General features: G+C 33.1%; 1 protein-coding gene across 1 annotated transcript; it reads left to right on the top strand.

Moving 5' to 3' along the window:
- The first annotated feature begins 16885 nt into the window (after positions 1-16885).
- On the top strand, positions 16886-20076 carry LOC137920013 (esterase FE4-like). Its single transcript, XM_068763247.1, has 3 exons — positions 16886-17072; positions 17700-18979; positions 19881-20076. The coding sequence occupies exons 1-3, from the start codon at positions 16896-16898 to the stop codon at positions 20074-20076; spliced, it is 1653 nt and encodes a 550-aa protein (XP_068619348.1). The 5' UTR covers positions 16886-16895.
- Positions 20077-20415: the final 339 nt, after the last annotated feature.

A 20415-nucleotide genomic window follows, 5' to 3' on the forward strand; every position in this document is an offset into this window, starting at 1 on the left:
TGACATAGTCGAAACGTGTTCATGCATGAGATGCAAATGTGTTCACAATACTACTGAATATATTAACATATACAGTAAAACGATAAAAACACAGTACTAATATAATATGATTTTATGTCTCTAAAAACAAAAGAGTTATCCCCCTTATAACGCGATTTGTAAAATTTATATTCAATTTCGCTTACGTCTTAAAAATGTATTTATTTAAAATTTACTTTTAATAACAGCTATAAAGGTATAATCATTATTATTTAACATGTTCTTAATTCGAATATTTAAAAAAAAAACTTTCTTTGTTTACCTATTAAACAAGTCGATAAAATTGATGTGTGGAAGAAATTGCCCTTTGCGATAAGGTACTTGCGTTCTTGGAGATAATTTTGGTTAAACGTGTTCTTGCCTATTTAATATAATTACTTTTTAATTAATTTTCGGTTGGTAATATTCGGTCTAACTTAATAATCTAAGTTAATCTGGAATCATTTGAGCGCGCTGTAGAAGTTTCTTACAACGCGATTTCCTAAATGTCTGTCGATGACTTTAACAAGGTTGTCTATGCACCTTATGGGCGGACGTTCTATTGTCTTTGCCTGCGTTTTTCAGTCAAAAATATTAAGGCTCCAGCGGCTATGTATTCTATGCGCTATGTGGCCTATTGCCGCATCGACAAGCCAATCCACTGGGTTAAGTAGGCTTTCGTTTATCTACAGTTAATTCCAAATATAGCCGTCTACGTTTCATAGCCATCATGAGTTATGATCTTTAATAGCAGACTATCAAAACATTTATACTTGAACAGATATAAAGTTTTGTATCACTGTTTTAAATTAAAAAATCGGTACTCGTTACTTCCCCGCCAGCAAAACTAGATGTCCGGTGGCAGAATTTCGATTTTATTTTTAATTTTTTAAAGTAATTGTTGAGCAAAAAAGAAAAAAAGAGACCGCATTAGCTTTTTAATATATGCGGGTTATGATGATATTAAATTTGGCGTTACAACAATGTGAGTTCGCAATCGAAGCCAGTTTAACCTTTTCGGTACGGTGCATGACGACCATAAGACCATACGCACAACCGAGCGTCGAACTTTAGTCGACGGCCGTGATATGAACGTTGACTTTAGTCGTCAACCAAGAAAATTTACCCTATCTCTACAATTACAGGTGATTATAATAACATTAAATGAACGTAATGCTTATCTGTATCCGCTTGTAATGTAAAACACTTTCATCACAAGTATGTTAAAGTGCAAAACGGCAGGTAATAGTCGGCTGCGCGTACACATGTGGCCGTCGAATATAGTCGACGCTCGTATCGAATTGGTTAAAGGTCACAATTTTGTTTTCGGTACGATATTCAATATAAATTCTAAAAAGGCTTCATAGAAAGATCAAATTCGTTTATGCGGTTATTTCGAGCAACAGGTTCTAATCAACCATGAAAAACAATATATTATTGCTGTGTTTTATTCGGTGAAAGATAGTGAATTAGTGACGTCACAGTTTACTATTTAGTTACAAGTTTCCTTAACTAATTTCTTTACTACTAGTATATTGTCTCAGATATAGTTTCTCAGAAAATCAAAGGTTAGAGAATAAGGAAAAAACTTTAGTATAAAGTCGTCACTGTATAATGTTAATCCCCGTTGATATGAATTTCTTCGTGCGAACGAATCAACTCTTTATTAATTATAGTTTTTTAACGAATATAAATACATGATTAATTCAAAAATACAACAAACTGTTTTTATGCTTATTATTGACAGATATATAAATCATACAATAATAAGTTGTTAATTTATAATAACATTTAAAACAATATGGAAGCAGCTTCAATGAGTTAATAGATAATTAAATTTTTGCTTTTTCATTTTTATTTTAAAAGAAATCTTCGTAGTTAGTATCAACAGATGGCGCTAGTTGTTCGTAAACGTATAAAAGGAGTACCGTGCGGTGAAATCGACATTAATAAATGACTCGGCAATAAAACGTCATATGTATTAAAGAAACAAATACAAAAATCGACAAACTGAACACATAGTTTGTTGAAAAAAATAGAATTTTTTTATGCTTATGATTGACGCATTCTAACATAAAATTGAAAAATGTATATAATTTTTTTAAATATATATTTAATATTCGATCTGTGCGTTGGTTCATATAATAAACGGTTGAACTTCGTTTTCAAACATCTTATCTCAGTACAAAACAAAAAAACTCTTCTTCATGTATTTGAAGATTTAGACGGATTATGAAATATTTAAAATATATGTTACTGATCAGTTAGGTGCTGATTGAACACAAAATAATATTAACTAAAGATTATTTAATATAATTATATGTATAAATGAAACGTATTGACAACAAAATATTAAAATAAATAAAAAAATCTTTAAGCCATTTGTCTATTTAAAAAAAAAATACTTAGTTAATTTCTCCACACGGTAATGGTGATTTTTTTCCCGTCACATTTTTAAACAAATTTTCACTGTATACGTAAATTTAACATTGTTTTTATAGCATTTAAACGCTACAATGATTATTATTTTACGATAATTTAACATTATAGGAGAACTTTACATAGTTACTTGTTAACGGTATAATTGTTATTTTAATTGCTATAACTAAAGAGTTAAAATAAATATAGCTAAAATTAAAAACCAAAATATGTATTTCGTAAATTATTTAAAAATTGAAAATTTATTTGTAACACGGTCTCTAAGACTATCTAACTTAAGTTACACATAACACTATAAACTTACACGCGTATCGTCCTCCTTAGTGCGAACGCCTTCGTACAAAACAAAAAAATGGCTAGTTTTTTTATTGTTAAGTTCACATTTCAGTTTTGCGAACTCAGTTCCGATGAAACATCAAAAACCTCCTGGAAAGCAGCATTAACATTAACAATATGTAATGTAACTAATTTAGCATCGAGATGTAACAGTTACAGCATTGCTAGCTTATGGAAATGACAGAATGTACACGCGGCTATGCTCAAATTTAATTTATCCAAAAAAATAATTCCCAAAAACATTTTTTTAGTTATTTAGTATTAAAGTATTTTCGAAAATATGTAGGTATGTTTCTTGATAATGACACTTGTATTTGAACACCGATAACATCTGTACAAATACAAAGCGACTTTAATTGCGATTTGTCTCGAATATTATGAAAGTTGATTATGTTTCTTCCGTTAATTTATAGATTATATTAATGTATATGTCATAGTTTTATCTTGTAAAAATAACAAAAAGCGTATAATAAATACTAAATTTTTATAATTGTTAAACGTTCGCCTTAATGAAACTCAACCTTAAATCTGACGCAACGATTTGTAAATTCATATATAAATATTGGTTATAGAAACTCTACGACATTCAAGTCATCGACACCAAAGCCAATATGAAGTGTTTATTTGTGATATTGCTGGCGATCACCACCATTATAATGGTTCAGGGTCAAGGAATACCTTACGGTAAGGGTCATACTCTCTTCGGCATTTATATGTATGTAATCTGTTTGTATTTGTGTAATTATATCAAATTAAGCGCCTAAAACCTCCAAGGTCCCTTGATGAGAAATCAAAATTTCTGAACTGTTGCTATCCTATTGAAACTTGGCTGTCTTGAATACATTTTATCCTGTTTTTAAAATTATTTATTTTTACTTGTGGCTTTACTTTTAGCTTGTGGTTAAGGTATGGACACACTAAAGCTAACGTATTTAACATCTAATTAATTATGCTTCAATTAATGACGCTTTACTTAATCAGGATGTAATTTATTTTACTTTTTGAGCTTGGCTCAGATAGTTTGGCTGGACTAATTTATAACAAGAGGACCTGTACAATATTACATATAGCTATTTTCAAAGGTTCTTATTACCTTTTTTTGAGACCACAATAATTCTCAATAGTTTATAATTTTTTGTACTATCTCCTCCCCCTTGCCAGTGTGTTTTGCAAAAAAGGAAAAAATATTTTTTTTAATTGTTTAAAAGATAATGTCTTATTAAACTAAACGATCAATTCAGAAACTAATAAATCTATTTTTTTTTAATGGCTATCCAAAACTTAGAGCAGCGGTAGGCTAGTGGTTAGAGAACTAAGACCTGTGATCGTAGGTCACGCGTTCGATTCTCGGTTGATGATAAAAGTATTACCTTTTAAATTTTATACCACATTAAGCTTCTATTACTTATGATATTCTCTTTATGATGTAAACGAAATTCAAAGGATTGAATTTTAGTTCAAAGGATCGGCTATATATATTCTATTGCATCTACTTTTTGATATACTTTCGTTTTGTTTCATGTTTCTACATGCATAAATATTGAGAAAGGACAGACATGTACATCACATATTTGCAAATGCATTTATTTTGCCAGAACCTAAAAAAATATCACCTAACCCAAATGTAGATCAGGTAAACGCGTGCATAGGTGTTACTAGGTGAACTAAGGCATTGTCAATATCGCCGGAAATAGATCGCAGGCAGATTTTTAGAGAGACCTTTGCCTTACAGTTGGTGACGACCAGCTGATGTGATGAAAATGATGTGTCTAACTCCTGTAATGCCCATGTCCTTGTCCAATAGTTTTAATTTTGGAGGGGATCCACTACAAATATGTCAAAGTTTGCTGATTGGGAGCACCATTTCGTTTCTTAGCCGTCGAAGTACAAAATCAATGTCGTTAAAAATATGGTCTGTAATGTATCCTTAATTTTGACAATTGAAAGTTAAGCGCAATTAGTGTGGCAGTAACAATAAAAGTATTGTATCCGTTAATGTCAGGGGAATCCCATGTAAGAATATCCAAGAGAAAAAAAATTGTTGTACACTTGAATTAAATCAGGATACGCGACGGCCCCCGGGTAAATGGTGTTCCCCTACCATAAACGGGGCCTTTGAAGTCGCGAGAGTTTAGAGTGGGGGCCCTAAACTCCCACTAGCTTCGGCGACTCTGAGGCGGACGATGTGATATGTCTCGAACCATCGTGATAGCACCACGAGGGTTGCGAAGGTAGCATGAACCATACACGCATACCCCGGGATGGGCTATCTAAAATAGCACGGCACGAGGGAAGACCTAGTGGCGATCCCTGACCAGGAGATACCCGGGCGCGGTGCCCCGTATAGCGCAGAGGAGGATCACCGAGGGGGTTTTAGTGGCTAGGAATCCTACATACCCCTGTCCTCCTCTCAGAGGCGGGGCATCTTGAACGTTCGGAAGATTTCCCCCACAAAACCAAAAAAAAAACAGTCAGCATGGAACGCTACTTAGAACGTACTTGGACGGTACGCTACTTGAAACGTACTCTGACGGTACGCTACTTGAAACGTACTTGGGCGGTACGCTACTTGGAACGGTACTTAAACATTTTGTGAACATTAATGTTTATAAGTATGTTATTATCATAATCTGTGTTAACATGATTGAAGCCGTGTGCGTACTTGAAAAAAATATCGGAATTCTATTGATATATCATTATTGTACGCTTTGTTATAAATAAGTCTTTATAAGTACATCCTAAAACTGAACCATCACGAAACTGTGCAGGATTATTTAATTTTAAAAGTAAAAGCTTTCGTACTCTTGCCTATATTTTTTAATATAAATACTCCTTAAAAATCATAAAAAAATACGTATAAAGTTAAGTATTAAAAGTCTTTACGCATTTAAAACGAAGATTACATAAATATGCCAAGATATACATATTTAAATGTCAACATATACTATTGATATAAATATAATAAATAATAAAGCAAGCAAGCTTCACAAGCTGATAGAAGGTTCTATGTTTAAATATATATATTATGGCATATTTATTAATCATTTTAGTAAGTAGTATACAATAAATTTATATAAGTTATTTTTGTCTTAGTGATTATTTTCCTTCTCAAAATGATTTTTTTTCGTCTTTCATGATATTTACTTGTTTCATCTATCAATTTATTTCTTCATTACCTAAACGGTTAACAGGTAGAGAATGTTTTCCGCATTAAGTTTGACATTATACAAAATATAATGCTGGTAAAATATTACAAAATATGTCCTGAAGCAAGCCGGAAGATCGTTCCATACTCGGACTCGAAATGCTTGATACACCTCCAAGGAAACTTTACATTGTGAAGGCGGTAGTGGGCCGACTTCCTACTCGTCCTATAGAGAAGCGGAAATGGCTGAATAAGGTCGTCAAACTCCGCAAGGCGTTACCCTAAGACCATGAAGTTTCTCATAAACTAACTCTTTATCACCTATAAGTCGAACAGCAAGTCCTTTATCTGAATCAAGAGCTTCGAGCTGATATTTAACAGAGCCAAGTTTGGTTCTCCAAAGAATTTATTCACTATTTAGTCATAATTTATTTCAATATTGTTTTATTTATATTCCAGCTAAGTGCCCACCAGGGGAACACTCAGTGTTGTACTGCCCACAAAAGGCGGAGCCTTCATGCGACTATCCAGCTGTCCATGACCTACCCTCAGGTTCCGCAGCAGCCTGCGATATTCCTGATTGTTTCTGCAATGCACCCACCGTCCGGGACACGAAGACGAACAAATGTGTTAACTTCTCCGATTGTGTATAGTTTAGATTATGCCTAAATAATTTAGTAAAAATTAATTATTTATATCTATACTTTGTTTTATTATCTATGTAGATTTTTCTTTAATAATTCCCGACCTAGTTTTCTAACTGGATCAATAGATTTTCTCTATAGATCTTTAGGGCACAGAAAATTCTCAGTCAAAAACTCTTGAGTTCACTAAAACCGCGTAAAGAGGTCTAGAGGCCGTTCAAGGAAGGTGTGCTGCTTGTCAGTCGCAGTCCGCGGCGTATAATACAAGAAGCGTTGCCTGGCAACAAAAGCGTGACGTCACGTGCTGTTTGAGACCAGTAACCGTTCATTAAGAAAAAGATATTGAAATTGTAGTAGCAACACCCCAGAGAAAAGAAAGAAATTAACACCCGGAAGACCCAAGAAATGAGGTGCTGAGCAACAGGTTCAACGGAGAAGTTCGAACGGAGAGAGTCAACACATTCTCTTACCTCGGTACCGAAGTATCGGAATCAGGAGAGAATAGGACACCGTTTCGAGAATCCCCAAGGGAAAGGCAGCCTTCGCACGGCTCCGTTCTATATGGCATCACAGAAGCTGACTAGGAGAGATAAGCTCAAAATATTCCGGTCCAATGTCAAAACCGTTTTGCTTTATGAATGCGAGACGTAAAAGGTTACCAAAGATATCACGCGTCGGCTTCAAGTCTTCGTTAACAACTGCCTTCGACGTATTCTCGTTATATATTGGCCTGAGAAAGCCTCTAATGTAGACCTTTGGAACCGCTGCGGTGGGATGTCGTTCGACCAGGAGATCAAACGCATCATCAAACGATAGGACTGGATAGGTCCGAAGGGACCCTGACCACATACCGAGGCAAGCCCCAGAATCGAATCCTCAAGCGAAGACGTGGCCGCCCACTGCAAACCTGGTGGCGAACGATCACTGCGGAAGTGAAGGCAGTTGAAATGACGTGGAGCGAAGTAAAGCGAGGCTCAAGACCGCTCGAGATGGCGACGTACTGTGGACACCCTCTGACCCATTTTGGGGACATAGGAATAAATAATGATACTAGAGAATATACTTCCAGTCAAAAGCTCTTTTCTGGTAACAAAGTTTTAGGGCTTCGACCCGTACGGTATTTATTTAGATCAAAATTAGAAATTGAAATTTAATTGACAATACAATATAATAAAATCGATAACATTATAAATCTAAGATGGCCGCCGATACAAAATGGCGGATTACATATTTTTCCTTAACCCTCTCAATATGGGTATTAAATAAAAGGGTTACACTAGTGAAACACGATGAATATGTCAAAATTTAAAATTCAAGATGGACGCCGTTCCAATATGGCGGACTAGGTACATATTTTTCCACAACCACCACAATATGGGTATCAAAAAACCGTTTAACTTAAAAGTTTTATAAATGTATTTATTTGTTATTAAAAATAAAATTGTTAAACTAACGCATGTTAACATTATCTGTCACTGAAATTAAAATTCATCCTGTAAAATATAGGCGCTTTGTTTTTACATGTAATATTGTAAATTTCATTGTCTATCCATAATAAGTATAAAAAGAATAAGAAAACGCGGATGCTATCTTCTTTAAAAAACTAATGATTGGTTTTCATCGAAAAGTTAGCACCTATTTTTACCTACGGTTCTTTTTATTTTAGATTAAAGTGGAATTTAACCGGAGTTCTACGCGAAAAGTAGCCGAAGTAAACCGCGTAATTCCCAGGATCACAAATCGTTATTCACCCGGCCCGAGCGAAACCGGTAACCGGGTATACCCGGGTAAAGAACGATGTTTTTAATTAGTGCCGGATACGGTGCTTCGTCGAACTTTGAAACAACTCGCGAATTTCTCGATAATACTTCACCGATACGGTAGTTTTAATTTTACACAAGTTTTCGCTACTCTGAAGTTTTTATAGATTAATGTGAAGGATTTACTGTATATTTAAACCGTGTTGTACAGAAAATGTTGTTGTTAATTCAGTATCTAAAATAAAATTAAAAAAGTCGTTTATTTTAATATTTTTATTTTATTTCTTAATCCCGTTTGTTTAAAAAAGATAGCCACGATCCTCACTAGTGAATGATAAGTCGTAAGGAGGAAAAAGAGTAACAAATAGTCACAATCATCAACATCATTTCAGCAGTAGAAGGTCCACGGCTGGACATAGATCTCTTTCAAAGATTTCTTAAAGACCAGGTTAAAACTGATAAACGCGCATGCGACAAACAATGCGAATTACACAACTGCCAGCGTTAAATCACTCAACACGTATTTCACCCCTCCACGGGGCATCTTCAGGAGTTATGTTACACCGATTAGTGCCAAACAAAGAGTGAGACTCACGATGACGTCTGTCCATCATATCGGTAGACGTTATAGATTGCGCTTGTCGGACTTTGGTCTCCACTTCAAAACTTTGAGGCGGTATTTATACTTCCTCTATTAATATTTAATAATCAAGAGATGTTATAACGGGATCTCGCTGATTTTTATTCATTATCTTTATTTGTCTACATTCAGCGTCTTTCGACGACTAACAAGATTTTTCGCCAAAACGTGGATGAAAAGAGACGTATGTTGCGCTTGCTTGGTCCATAGCAATGTTGCTTACTTTCAATTGCTTATGGATCTCTACATTCCTGAATCAATCTCGTAAAGAAATTTCGAGAATAACCCTCTATGGTTCGTAGAAAAAATATCAGCTGGTTAAGAAGTGAAAGACGTTTCAGTTCCGTAAGTCATAACGGGTATCACAGATCGGTCGAAGACTTTTCTCAGGCACGATTCTAATATATCCAATATATAAGCATTTTAGTGTTAAAACCTAGAATATGAATGTATAAATAAAATATTACGTGTCTAAATATCTGTATATCTTGCTTGTATATAATGCAAGTATAGACTACATACATTTTAAATTTATTCCCTAAGACGATCCCGGTTCCTCAGACACGTGGAACGCCCTTGTAAGTTCGCGCGCCTAAATAAAGCCTACTTAGACATTCTACAGACAAATACAGAACTACCGGGAAATAAAAGAAAGCTTGTATATGTACAAAATTAGAATAACAATTTTTAGTCAGTTTTCAGAGCAAATACTCCTCTATGGATAATTGCTATAGTTTTCTTACAGGCGCTAATTTTTAAAATCAATTTTTATTTAAAATACTGAACTTGCTTTTGTGCATATAAATGTTTTATGCGATTTTACATTTTAAAATAAAATGTAAATTAGGATATAACGCGAGCGTGGGACAGTTAATTGTTTATAAAGCCTTCGCCAGAAATATTAGGCATCCCCTTAACAATAAAAATCACTTGACTATTACAACACAAGTAGTTACAATAACAAAGTACAATTTTAAACAATAGATAGGAGTTTTCAAGAATCTATGGAACATGTGTAACACAAGATTTAAAAAACGGTATTTTTGGAAAATTAATACGACATGTTTGTCAGTTTCATATGTAGTATATAATCGATTTAAGTGTAGCAACAATTTTTATGTGGACTTTACAAAAGGTATTATTATTACAGTAAAAATTAAATTAAATGTACAAAATGTACTTTTCTTCTTCTACTTTTATTAGATTGTATTACAAAGAGAATTCATTATTTAGAGGCAAACCAAAGACAAGAGAGAGAAATCGTACGTTACGTAAAACGTATGAGAGGGTAAACTGTCTTTGACAGCGTCGACTGCGCTGCAGAGGATTTGAATTTACAGTTGTTGCAATTTATTGTCGACTTGCAAGGAGTAAAAAGCCAATTACGTATGATATATACATAATTGTTGTGATATCTGTTTATTGTTTAGATGTATTATTTTGTAACAAAACAATTTTAGGCAACTTCATCATCACTATATCAGCTCACAAACGCCCACTAAAAGACATAGGGTTTCGACAAATATCACCGTGATGACTGACCGGTGATCATCTTGTCGTTTTTCCAATTCATCAAATGATTTAACTAAACTATACCTTCACCCTCTATTCATCTTAAATAAACAAAGACTCAAGAGCCTAATTTTTATTTTGAAGTTTACCGAAAAAGGATACACAAGTTATTATTACAAGTGGACATCGAAAATATTGTGCAAAACAATGTGTATTTTAACCTTAATTTGGTATAAAATCATTAAATAAAAAATTGAGTAGCGGTAGCACAGCGGTAGAAGATAGTAACTTTGCGATCATAAGGCTCGGGTTCGATCGGGATACAATCTTATATAAATCACACTTTGTGCATTAATATAGAATTGCCACTGTTTACAACCAAGATTCCAGATGGGCAGCTGCGTCCTTTGTGTACCATAATACCAGACTCTGATCGCCAAACGAGAGAGAGAAGATATCTTTGGGTGAAGCCTACTATTACCTATTACCTAGTATTTCAGAGTTGAAAAATAACAATGAAAAAAAAAAACAATGATTCAAAATAATAAGAAAAGTCTTGGGTAAGAATTTAGAAGTTTATTATAAAAGAATACGTAGCATGATCGCGTATCTCTTTTAACTTACACCGGAAAATCCTCCGGGAAATTACAGTGCCAACGAATTAGAACCTTCTCGAATAAATTTCGACAAAACAGCCATGAATATTTTTTTAATTATTTACCGAGTGAATTACAAACGTGTACACGGTAATATTTCATAAGTGTCAGTGGTATTTATTCTTTTGTTACTATTATAAATGTTGTATATTGTACCGATTGTACAATCTATTTGGTTTATAATATTGAATTACCACGGTAACAATGAACCAATTAGTAAAATAAGTTTGAATACTTTAAATATTTTGGACTACAATGTATCTTTTTTATTGCCACCGTTTTTGGTGACCTCTTGTTCACATTTACATATGGAATAGGGACTTGGTTTATAGAGGTTAAATAATTTTTTTAGGTTAAATTTTTCAATCTATTTTCACCTTCTATTTTCAAATTTTTTTTCCTATTCTTCATCTTTCTTGCTTCAATTCTCTACATCTTTTACTTACTTATAACCTTCAGACGTCTCCATTCATCTCTCACAATCATTCCTGAAGTATGATAGCTTTTTATTTTTGTACTGTATTGTTCTATTGTCTATACGAAATGAATAAGGAATGTGGCGACATGTAGATATAAGGAAATCAACCATATCACAGCGAATTTGCAAATCGGATTGGCAGTTGGCAGGTTACATGGAGCAAAACGTACAGAACAGATGCACGCTAGGGGCTTGAGTTTTTTATAATAGTGACCACTGTCTGGAAAACGCAGCATAGCATATACTCAAGGTATGTGTGGCGCTCCTTCTTTTCAGTCGATATACGCCTACTGTAGGGCGTATGCATTTCTTCAAGATCGTCGCGATGACCGGTTCTGCGCTGCTCGCATCCAGATGACTTCTGGTGACTTCAACTATGTTGTCTCTTCACCTGGTGGTGATCTACCGGCACGTAGTCGCTATTTGAAAATCTTTCGACACCACTATTTGGTGCTTACCCTAATCCAGAGTTCCCCAAACTTTTTTGTGTCGTAGACCCTTGCCTTATTTTTCCGTATTGGGTAGACTCCCTTCTTACCTGATATTAATTTCCTGTAAATTTCTAACTGTAGTGAAGTTTAGTGTTAAAAACTTAAAGTAAAAACACATGTTAATTTATACATTTATTAATTGAATTTAAATTAAAACTACTCAAAACAAAATTTTGTATCTGTTACGTAAAATATACGTATATTTTACGTAACAGATACAAAATTTCGTATATTAAATAAACACAAGACTGAGACTTTCAGGTTTTTACAAGTTCAAAATGTATTGCACTCACTTAGCGAATACCAACATCCTACAACTTACACAATTTTATAAATATATATAATAAGATTTTACTTCATAGGTACTTTTAAAAATAATGTAAATGTTTTGATATTATAAGATAGTATGATGTAAGTAAATAGGTACTATCAGAGTATGTGTTGAAATCCACTATCGTGGACCCCCATTTTCATTTCATGGACCCCCAAATTTTTTTTCACTGACGTAGACCCCTTGCAGGTTATCATAGACCCCTAAGGGTCGATATAGACCACTTTGGGAATCACTGCCCTAATCCCGATCATGCAAATATAAATTTTCAATAAATATGTGATTACATAATGCGGAATTGTCAACATACTTATATATTTATCAAAATATTTACAAAAAAAAAATTCCAGTGCACACCCAGTTTTTTTTTGTTTGCGAAGATAGGCGCTCTTATAAACTGTTATTATTAAATTAGGATTCATTAATATATTAACAAGTTGACTTGCAATCGTAGGTCGCGAGTTCGATTCCAGGGATACAATATTTTTATTCACGCACTGTGCAATAATTATAAAGAATTTTCAAGGTCACACATGTTTCCTGAGGAAAGAAAGCAGCTTCCTCTGCGTCCCATAATACCATACTGCGATCGCCAACCTACCCAAGCGTAGCGTTTATGGTATATCTTACCATAGATATCTTCGAAAAGTCGAATATTCTAACAAACTTGAGTGATACAGTAATATTATAACTAAAAGTTTTTAGTCATTTAAAGGAGATTGTTCACAGTAATACTTTTCATATAAAAAGTGTCTTTTATTTCTTCTATAAAGTATACTATTTATAAATATATAAGGAAATACCGGTAAGAAAATAAACAGACGTATATCTTCCTTGGATAGCCATTTGAAACAAATTGTCAACAGCAACACAACGTTAAGTGTGTTGTTGGCCGTCAAAAATGTGTAAGCGTGGAGAATTCCAGTGTGAATGTGCGGCAAAAGCGTATTTTATGCACAGGTCTACATAAAAATCTACTAAGCCAAATGTATTCCGCACAAAGAGGGAGAAAAGCTCCTTTACATTCGACGACAAAAATATATCTAAGATTTTTATTATTCAATACATATGAATATCGTTTATTTTAATCAGGACGATGCTACGTATCATAATAGTTTGACAAGAAACTGAGGTTAATTAGTAAATTATTTATCTATTTTTCCAAATCAATTTTATCTCCTTTAAAGTTTTCCCTGTCTGATAAAACGCACTTTTGACAACAATGATTCTATTTTTTGAACAGTCGGAATAGTCCATTATCGATATAGACTTCAAGAGCTTTTTCCATTTAGTTTTTGGTTTTATCTCTTTAATCAGAACTAAATACGGTGGTTATGGAACGGTATGTGTTGAGGTTTTGGCGCTTTTTCCAAAAATTGAGCGATTTTAGCATCAATCGAGACTTGACGAGTTTGAGCCGCAAAATATCTTTGATCAAAAATCAAAATGGTTTCGGCTGTGCCAAATGTTATAGACAGTCCTAACAATGTACGAAAAAAAATTACCTGTTATTAATGTCCGGAAGTTTTAAAAGACAACTTTACCTTGATTTTTGATCATAGAGTATAAAAAAGGAGACAAATTTAAATTGAATTTTTAATTTATTATCATACAAGGAAATAATAAGGAATCGACAAAAGATTTTTCAGACAACCCTTGTATTGATTTGGTTAGGCTTAATTATTAGCTAATGAACTAAAAAAGTGGCGTAACATCAACATTTCAGCCCTAGGATATCTACTGTCCAGGCTGCCTGACATAGGCATTCCTTGTAGATTTCTAATACGACCGGTAAGAAGCACCTTTTATTTATTTATTTACATTATTGGAGATAAACAGTAACAAAAGGCAGTAAAAAAGTACAAACTTAGAAGCTTAGAAATATAAAATTAGTTACAGTTGTTACCTTATAACTATCTCACTAAGGACATTTAATGATTTATAGTCAAACAATGACAAAACAAATAAAAACATTACTAAACAGGGGTCAAAGATTATGGTTTTTATATTTATATTATGTTTGTTTATATATTTATATTATGGTTTAAATTGTATTGTATGTACTCAATAATTTCGAACAAAATTGTCTTTTAAATACGAGAGATCACGAGAATATATCAATATCACTAATATATGAATATGCTTTGCGGTCAACTTTGTGGCAGACCGTGGTCTTTACTCCAGAATCGGCCACTTCAACGTTAATCCGATGAGCTATTTGTATAAGCACCATAAAAAAGAACTAACAATGTTGTGTATCAAAAAATATTATGATAAACATTTTATTTTGTAAATACCACCTTTTGATTTATTAAGTTTTTAATACGTATAGAATACGTATTACGTTTTGTTTGTTCATAGTTATATTCATATACCACAAGCCGGTAGACATGGTGGGTGCCCCCCCCCCCCACTAGGTGTAATAGTTAAGACCACAGAGTTGCTGGATGCGAGGCAGCTTTCAGCGGTAGTTCATGAGCCTAAAAGAAGAAGATGACAGGACAACGTCGGTTGAATCGGCTAGTTACTTCTAGAAGTTTCGAATCGTAGTCGGATCGTAGTCGTACGGTGTAAAACAATAACATAAACAGCGCTTGACTGCCGGACACCAGGATGTACTCATGTAGGATATTTTGTGATAATAATTCACGCGTTGCGGCTTCAGGATTTTCACTCCGAATATTTTTTCTGACTTATGCACTTTAATATATTTACACCGTATTTTTTTTAGAGTCTACAATAAAGTGTAAATGCGATTGTATCGCGTGTAAATGGATTTTGTTGTCAACAAAAATGTGTGATATTTTTTACATTTTTCAATTCTCATAATTTTTTCTCCTATTCTTCATCTTTCTTGCTTCAAATCTCTACATTTTTTACTTACTTATAACTTAAAGACGTCTTCATTCATCTCTCACAATCATTACAAAGGTATAATAACTTTTTATTTTTGTACTGTATTGTTCTATTGTCTATACGAAATGAATAAGGAATGTGGCGACATGTAGATATAAGGAAATCAACCATATCACAGCTAATTTGCAATTTTTTTTCCTATTTTTTTCATTTTCATATCATAAGATGATAAAGGTGCAGACCCCATTCCTTTCCTTCTTTAAGCTACACAAAAAGTCACTTATTTAATTTGCTTCATATAAAAGAGGCAATTGGTGAATCAAAAATAGTATGTCTTGATATTATATATATTTCGTTCGAACGTAAGGACGTCACTGGCCATCCCCACCCATCACTCTGATTTCTTTTTCTATTCCTTCACTGTCCATGCCGCAAGATTATGGAACGCTCTCCCCTACGAAGTACGTGATTGTCCATCATTACCTGTATTTAAAAAGCGAGTCTAAGAGCACTATTTATCGCTAGTTGTCTAGTATATATAATTTTTTTAGTTATATATGTATTTATGCTTATATTATGTATATATATTATTTATTATGCTTATTTATGTAAGTATATAATATGTAAGTATACATTTATGTTCATGTTAAGTATGTAACTATGGTCAAAAGTCGTATCTATTGTAAATATTTTAATTTAATTATTGTGCACGTTGTGTCTGCCTTACATTTTATGAATCTCCTTCCGTAGGCCTACTGGAAGAAATTTCTGGTTAGAAATAAGTAGTGCCTGTTGTGTCAGTTATATTTGTATTGTTACTTTAGTGTTTTTATTGTGTACAATAAACTGTTAAATAAATAAATTAAAAATTATAATTCTATTAATTGTATTTAATATTTACTTACCCACCACCTACAACATAGCTCTGAGGTAGAGGTAGGTAGAGGAGTTAGATTTGTGATCGTAGGTCATAGTTTCGATTACCGGAATACAATACAATCTTATATAATTCACACTGTGCATTAATTCTATAGTTATGCCACTGCTCAGAAATAAATTTCCAAAGGATGGTCAACAGCGTTTTCTGTGTACCATATTATTATACTGCGATCGCCAATACGACTGCCGAGAGTTGCGATTATAGAATGTATAACTATATCTTCCCATAGATATCTTTGGGGAAGCCTATGTGCTTTTCAGTGGGTGTCTATAGGCTAAAATGATGTATTAAATTTAAAAGTTAATTTATTCGTATGTAGAACAATCTAGAATTAAAATGTATGATCGTATTTTTATTTATAATTATCAAAGCATATGTTTCTCATTTATTGAGGTTAGAATGACATTATATTGAAATATCTTGTATTCACATAATCTTAACACGGGTATTTACTATGTGAAATTATTTGATTGATTTTTGTATTTTTTTTTAAAATTGTAACTTGTTATAGTGAGTTCACAAAGACGATAATGCGTGATAAGATACTGTGGGTTAAGAGGATAAGTGTGGGCGTATGAAATATCTAATCCTTATCTAAAAAATTGGTGTTACTGTAATTATAGCTGATTTAGATTTTTAATGAATAGACATGTGGTGTGTTAGTCTTGCGTTACTGTTTCTCAATTGTGCATTTGCTGAGAAAGAATTTAGAACTGTCATATTGAAACAGGGCGGAGTGAGTGGAGAAAAGTATTGGAATGGCGATTTCTATGAATTTTATGGTGTGCCATACGCTACTGTGCCGACCGGTCGAGATCGCTACCAGGTTAGTTACTATATTATTCCTTATTTACCTTTTAACGCTAGTGCCACTTTAACAGGAGTAACAAAAAGGTAGTCACAGCTTTAGTGGTTGTGATGTTTATTAAGAATCAGTATCCTTAGTCAGAAAAGATGCTCATCGAAGAAGTTACTGTTGACAGAAGCCAAGAAAAATCCTGTCATTATGTCGTATTAATTCTCGGAGGCATTTTGAAGAGGGTTGAAGATAAGGAAAATCAAAAAAGAAAATGGTATCATCGATACAAACAGAAGACTTTATTATTGTATCCTTATTTGATATTATTTTATTTTGTACAAATGTCTAACATATTCTATAACTAGGAAATCAAATATATCATTAACGTAAATATTATAACAATTTTTAAATTTTTTTGATCAAAAATGTATTTTAGTGAAAAAGGTTTATTTTTAAATCTTTATTCGCATGTAATGAAGTAGGATTACGTTTGTAATCCTCTTACGCTCTTATGGAGTAATAATCATAAACATGTTTTGTTAATATATTTATTCATAAATAAGATTTATTTTTACAAATACAACAAATGTAGCGCCATGCGAGATATTCGTATATTATAACTTTGGTTAATATAAATTAAATTTAAATTTTTAGGGTCCGTTACCTGTTAAACCATGGAAAGGAGTCATACCAGCAAATTCAAAACATATAAAATGCCATCAAACGTATTACACTGGAGAAGAAGATACTGAATTTATTTTAGATGGAGATGAAGATTGTCTAGTGATGAACCTCATGGTTCCAGAATTAGCAACTGAAGAAAATTTGCTACCCGTTGTCGTTTATATACATAGCGGTGCATTTTCAGGTGGTGATGGTAACATGGCTAAATTCCATTATCTCGCAAGACACGATGTTTTAGCCGTCAGTTTTAATTATAGACTCGGTGCATATGGTTTTGCATGTCTCGGTAATAAAGAAATACCTGGTAACGCAGCATTAAAAGATCAGTTAGCTGCATTAAAATGGATTAATAAGAATATTAAAAAGTTCGGTGGTGATCCGAACAAAGTAACACTTGCAGGATTTAGTGTTGGTGCAGCTATGGCTGAAATATTAGCATTATCAAAATCAACTGATGGCTTAATACATAAACTGATTTTAGAAAGTGGATCGGCTCTTTGTCCATTCACAATAAACAGAGATCCAATCAGCACAGCTGCGAATATCGCAAAATCTATTGGATATGTAGACAATGGAAAACTTGAAGAATTGACTGAATTTTACTTAAACGCAACCACTAAAAGTCTTGTATCAAAGAGTATAAACTTTTTCTTACCAAACAGTACATTTGGATTTTCACCATGCATAGAAAATATTCACGATGGTATCGAACCTTTCTTAACTGAATCACCAATGGATATATTAAAGAAAGGAACATATAAAAAAATTCCTGTTTTAACTGGCTTTGCAAATATGGAAGGTATAAGTAGATTGATACAGTTTGGAACATGGCGTGAAGAAATGAATGAAAACTTTTCAGAATTTTTACCAGCCGACTTGAAGTTCCTTGATAATAAATCTAAAATCGATACAGGTACAATAGTGAAGAAATACTATTTTAAAGATCAAAAAGTAGAGTTGAACACTATACAAAACTACATAGATTATTTCTCAGATGCAATGTTTAAATATTCAATAATGAAATCTGCAAAATTGCACGCGTCTATGTCGAATAGACCAGTATATTTGTATGAATTTTCTTATGTTGGTAAATTGAATATTAAACATAATTATATGGACAAAATTAGCGGAGCCAGTCACAGAGATCAATCGGCTTATGTACTAGATTTCTTCGGATGGACGAACACTTATAAAGACCTGGACACGAGAGATCGAATGACTTTGATGTGGACAGATTTTATAAAATACGAGTAAGTAATACCTACCAAAACACTCTATACTTTAAGGTTATTTATTCAAGATTGCAGTTATTTTTAATATATCGTAGTATATATGTAGGAATTTTAGAATATAATGCAGAAAGAAACCAATTCACAGCTGTATATCACCGTTCTTAACCAGTAAGCTATTACTGTTTCAAATTTTACTGTATACAGGATGATTAGACACAGACATTAAATCTCTAAAGAAGTGAACGTACAACATTTGTAAGCAAAAAACTTTGAAATACACTGCATACAATGCAACAGGCTATAAAGGCTTTAGTAATATGAAGTCTGCAGGGATAAATAGTAAACATTTTTTTGGATTTTAATATTTATAAAAGGATTTTTCTTACTTTACTATCATTTTGTTATATTATATTATCATATTCACCACTTTAAAACTTTTAAAAGCAATGATTCTGTATGCTACATAAATACATTTAAAAAACTTTTAAGTTAAACGGTTTTTTGATACCCATATTGTGGTGGTTGTGAAAAAATATGTACCTAGTCCGCCATATTGGAACGGCGTCCATCTTGAATTTTAATATTTGACATAATCATTGTGTTTTCACTAGTGTAGCCCTTTCATTTAATACTCATATTGAGGGGGTAAAGGAAAAATATGTAATCCGCCATTTTGTATCGGCGGCCATCTTAGATTTATAATGTTATTGATTTTATTATATTGTATTGTCATCTAGATTAAATGTGTGTACCAAATTTCAGATCAATCTGACAACGGAAAGGTGCTTAAATTTCAATTTCTAATTTTGACCCAAACAAATTCCGTACGGGTCGAACTAAATAAAACCGTTTAAAAATATATTTCGCCATCATTAAGATTGTAAATGTTGCTTATATTTATTTCGTATTTAATTCACAGTGACCCATCAGCGTATGAGAGTTCGCTGATCAATTTCAAATGGCAGCCTTTTACGAACGATCAACAAGTTTATTTGGAAATCGACAAGAAACTCACTTTAAAGAAGGACTTGTTTGTGGATGCTTATAATTTCTGGGATAAATTGTATGAGAAATATTATTGGAGTCCTTCGCCACCAAAAAATGTGAATAAATAGTGTCGATGATGGAAATAATTAAATATAAAAATTTGTGAAATTATTTTTTTATTCCTTAAATTAAATGTACAGTACACGGCTATAAATATTTCGCATCGACCTTTGGAAAGAGACAATCGGTTAATTTCGGCTTCGTAGAACACTCTCTCTGTCCCACACTACCTATGTGACGTTTTGCCAGTCGTATTTCGTGCGACAGAGATAACGCTCTACGAAGTCGAAATTAGCCGATTGTCTCTTTCCTAAGGTCGATGTGCAATATTTTTCCGGGTACTGCAAGCAACGTTGAGTAGTGTACGCAGTTTTAACAAGATTATATTTGTTTTTATAATCTGTGGG

Source organism: Battus philenor, unplaced genomic scaffold (genome assembly GCF_028537555.1).
Source record: "Battus philenor isolate CCGP_79_NKW_IND1 unplaced genomic scaffold, ilBatPhil1.0.hap1 SCAF_17, whole genome shotgun sequence".
Classification (NCBI taxonomy): domain Eukaryota; kingdom Metazoa; phylum Arthropoda; class Insecta; order Lepidoptera; family Papilionidae; genus Battus; species Battus philenor.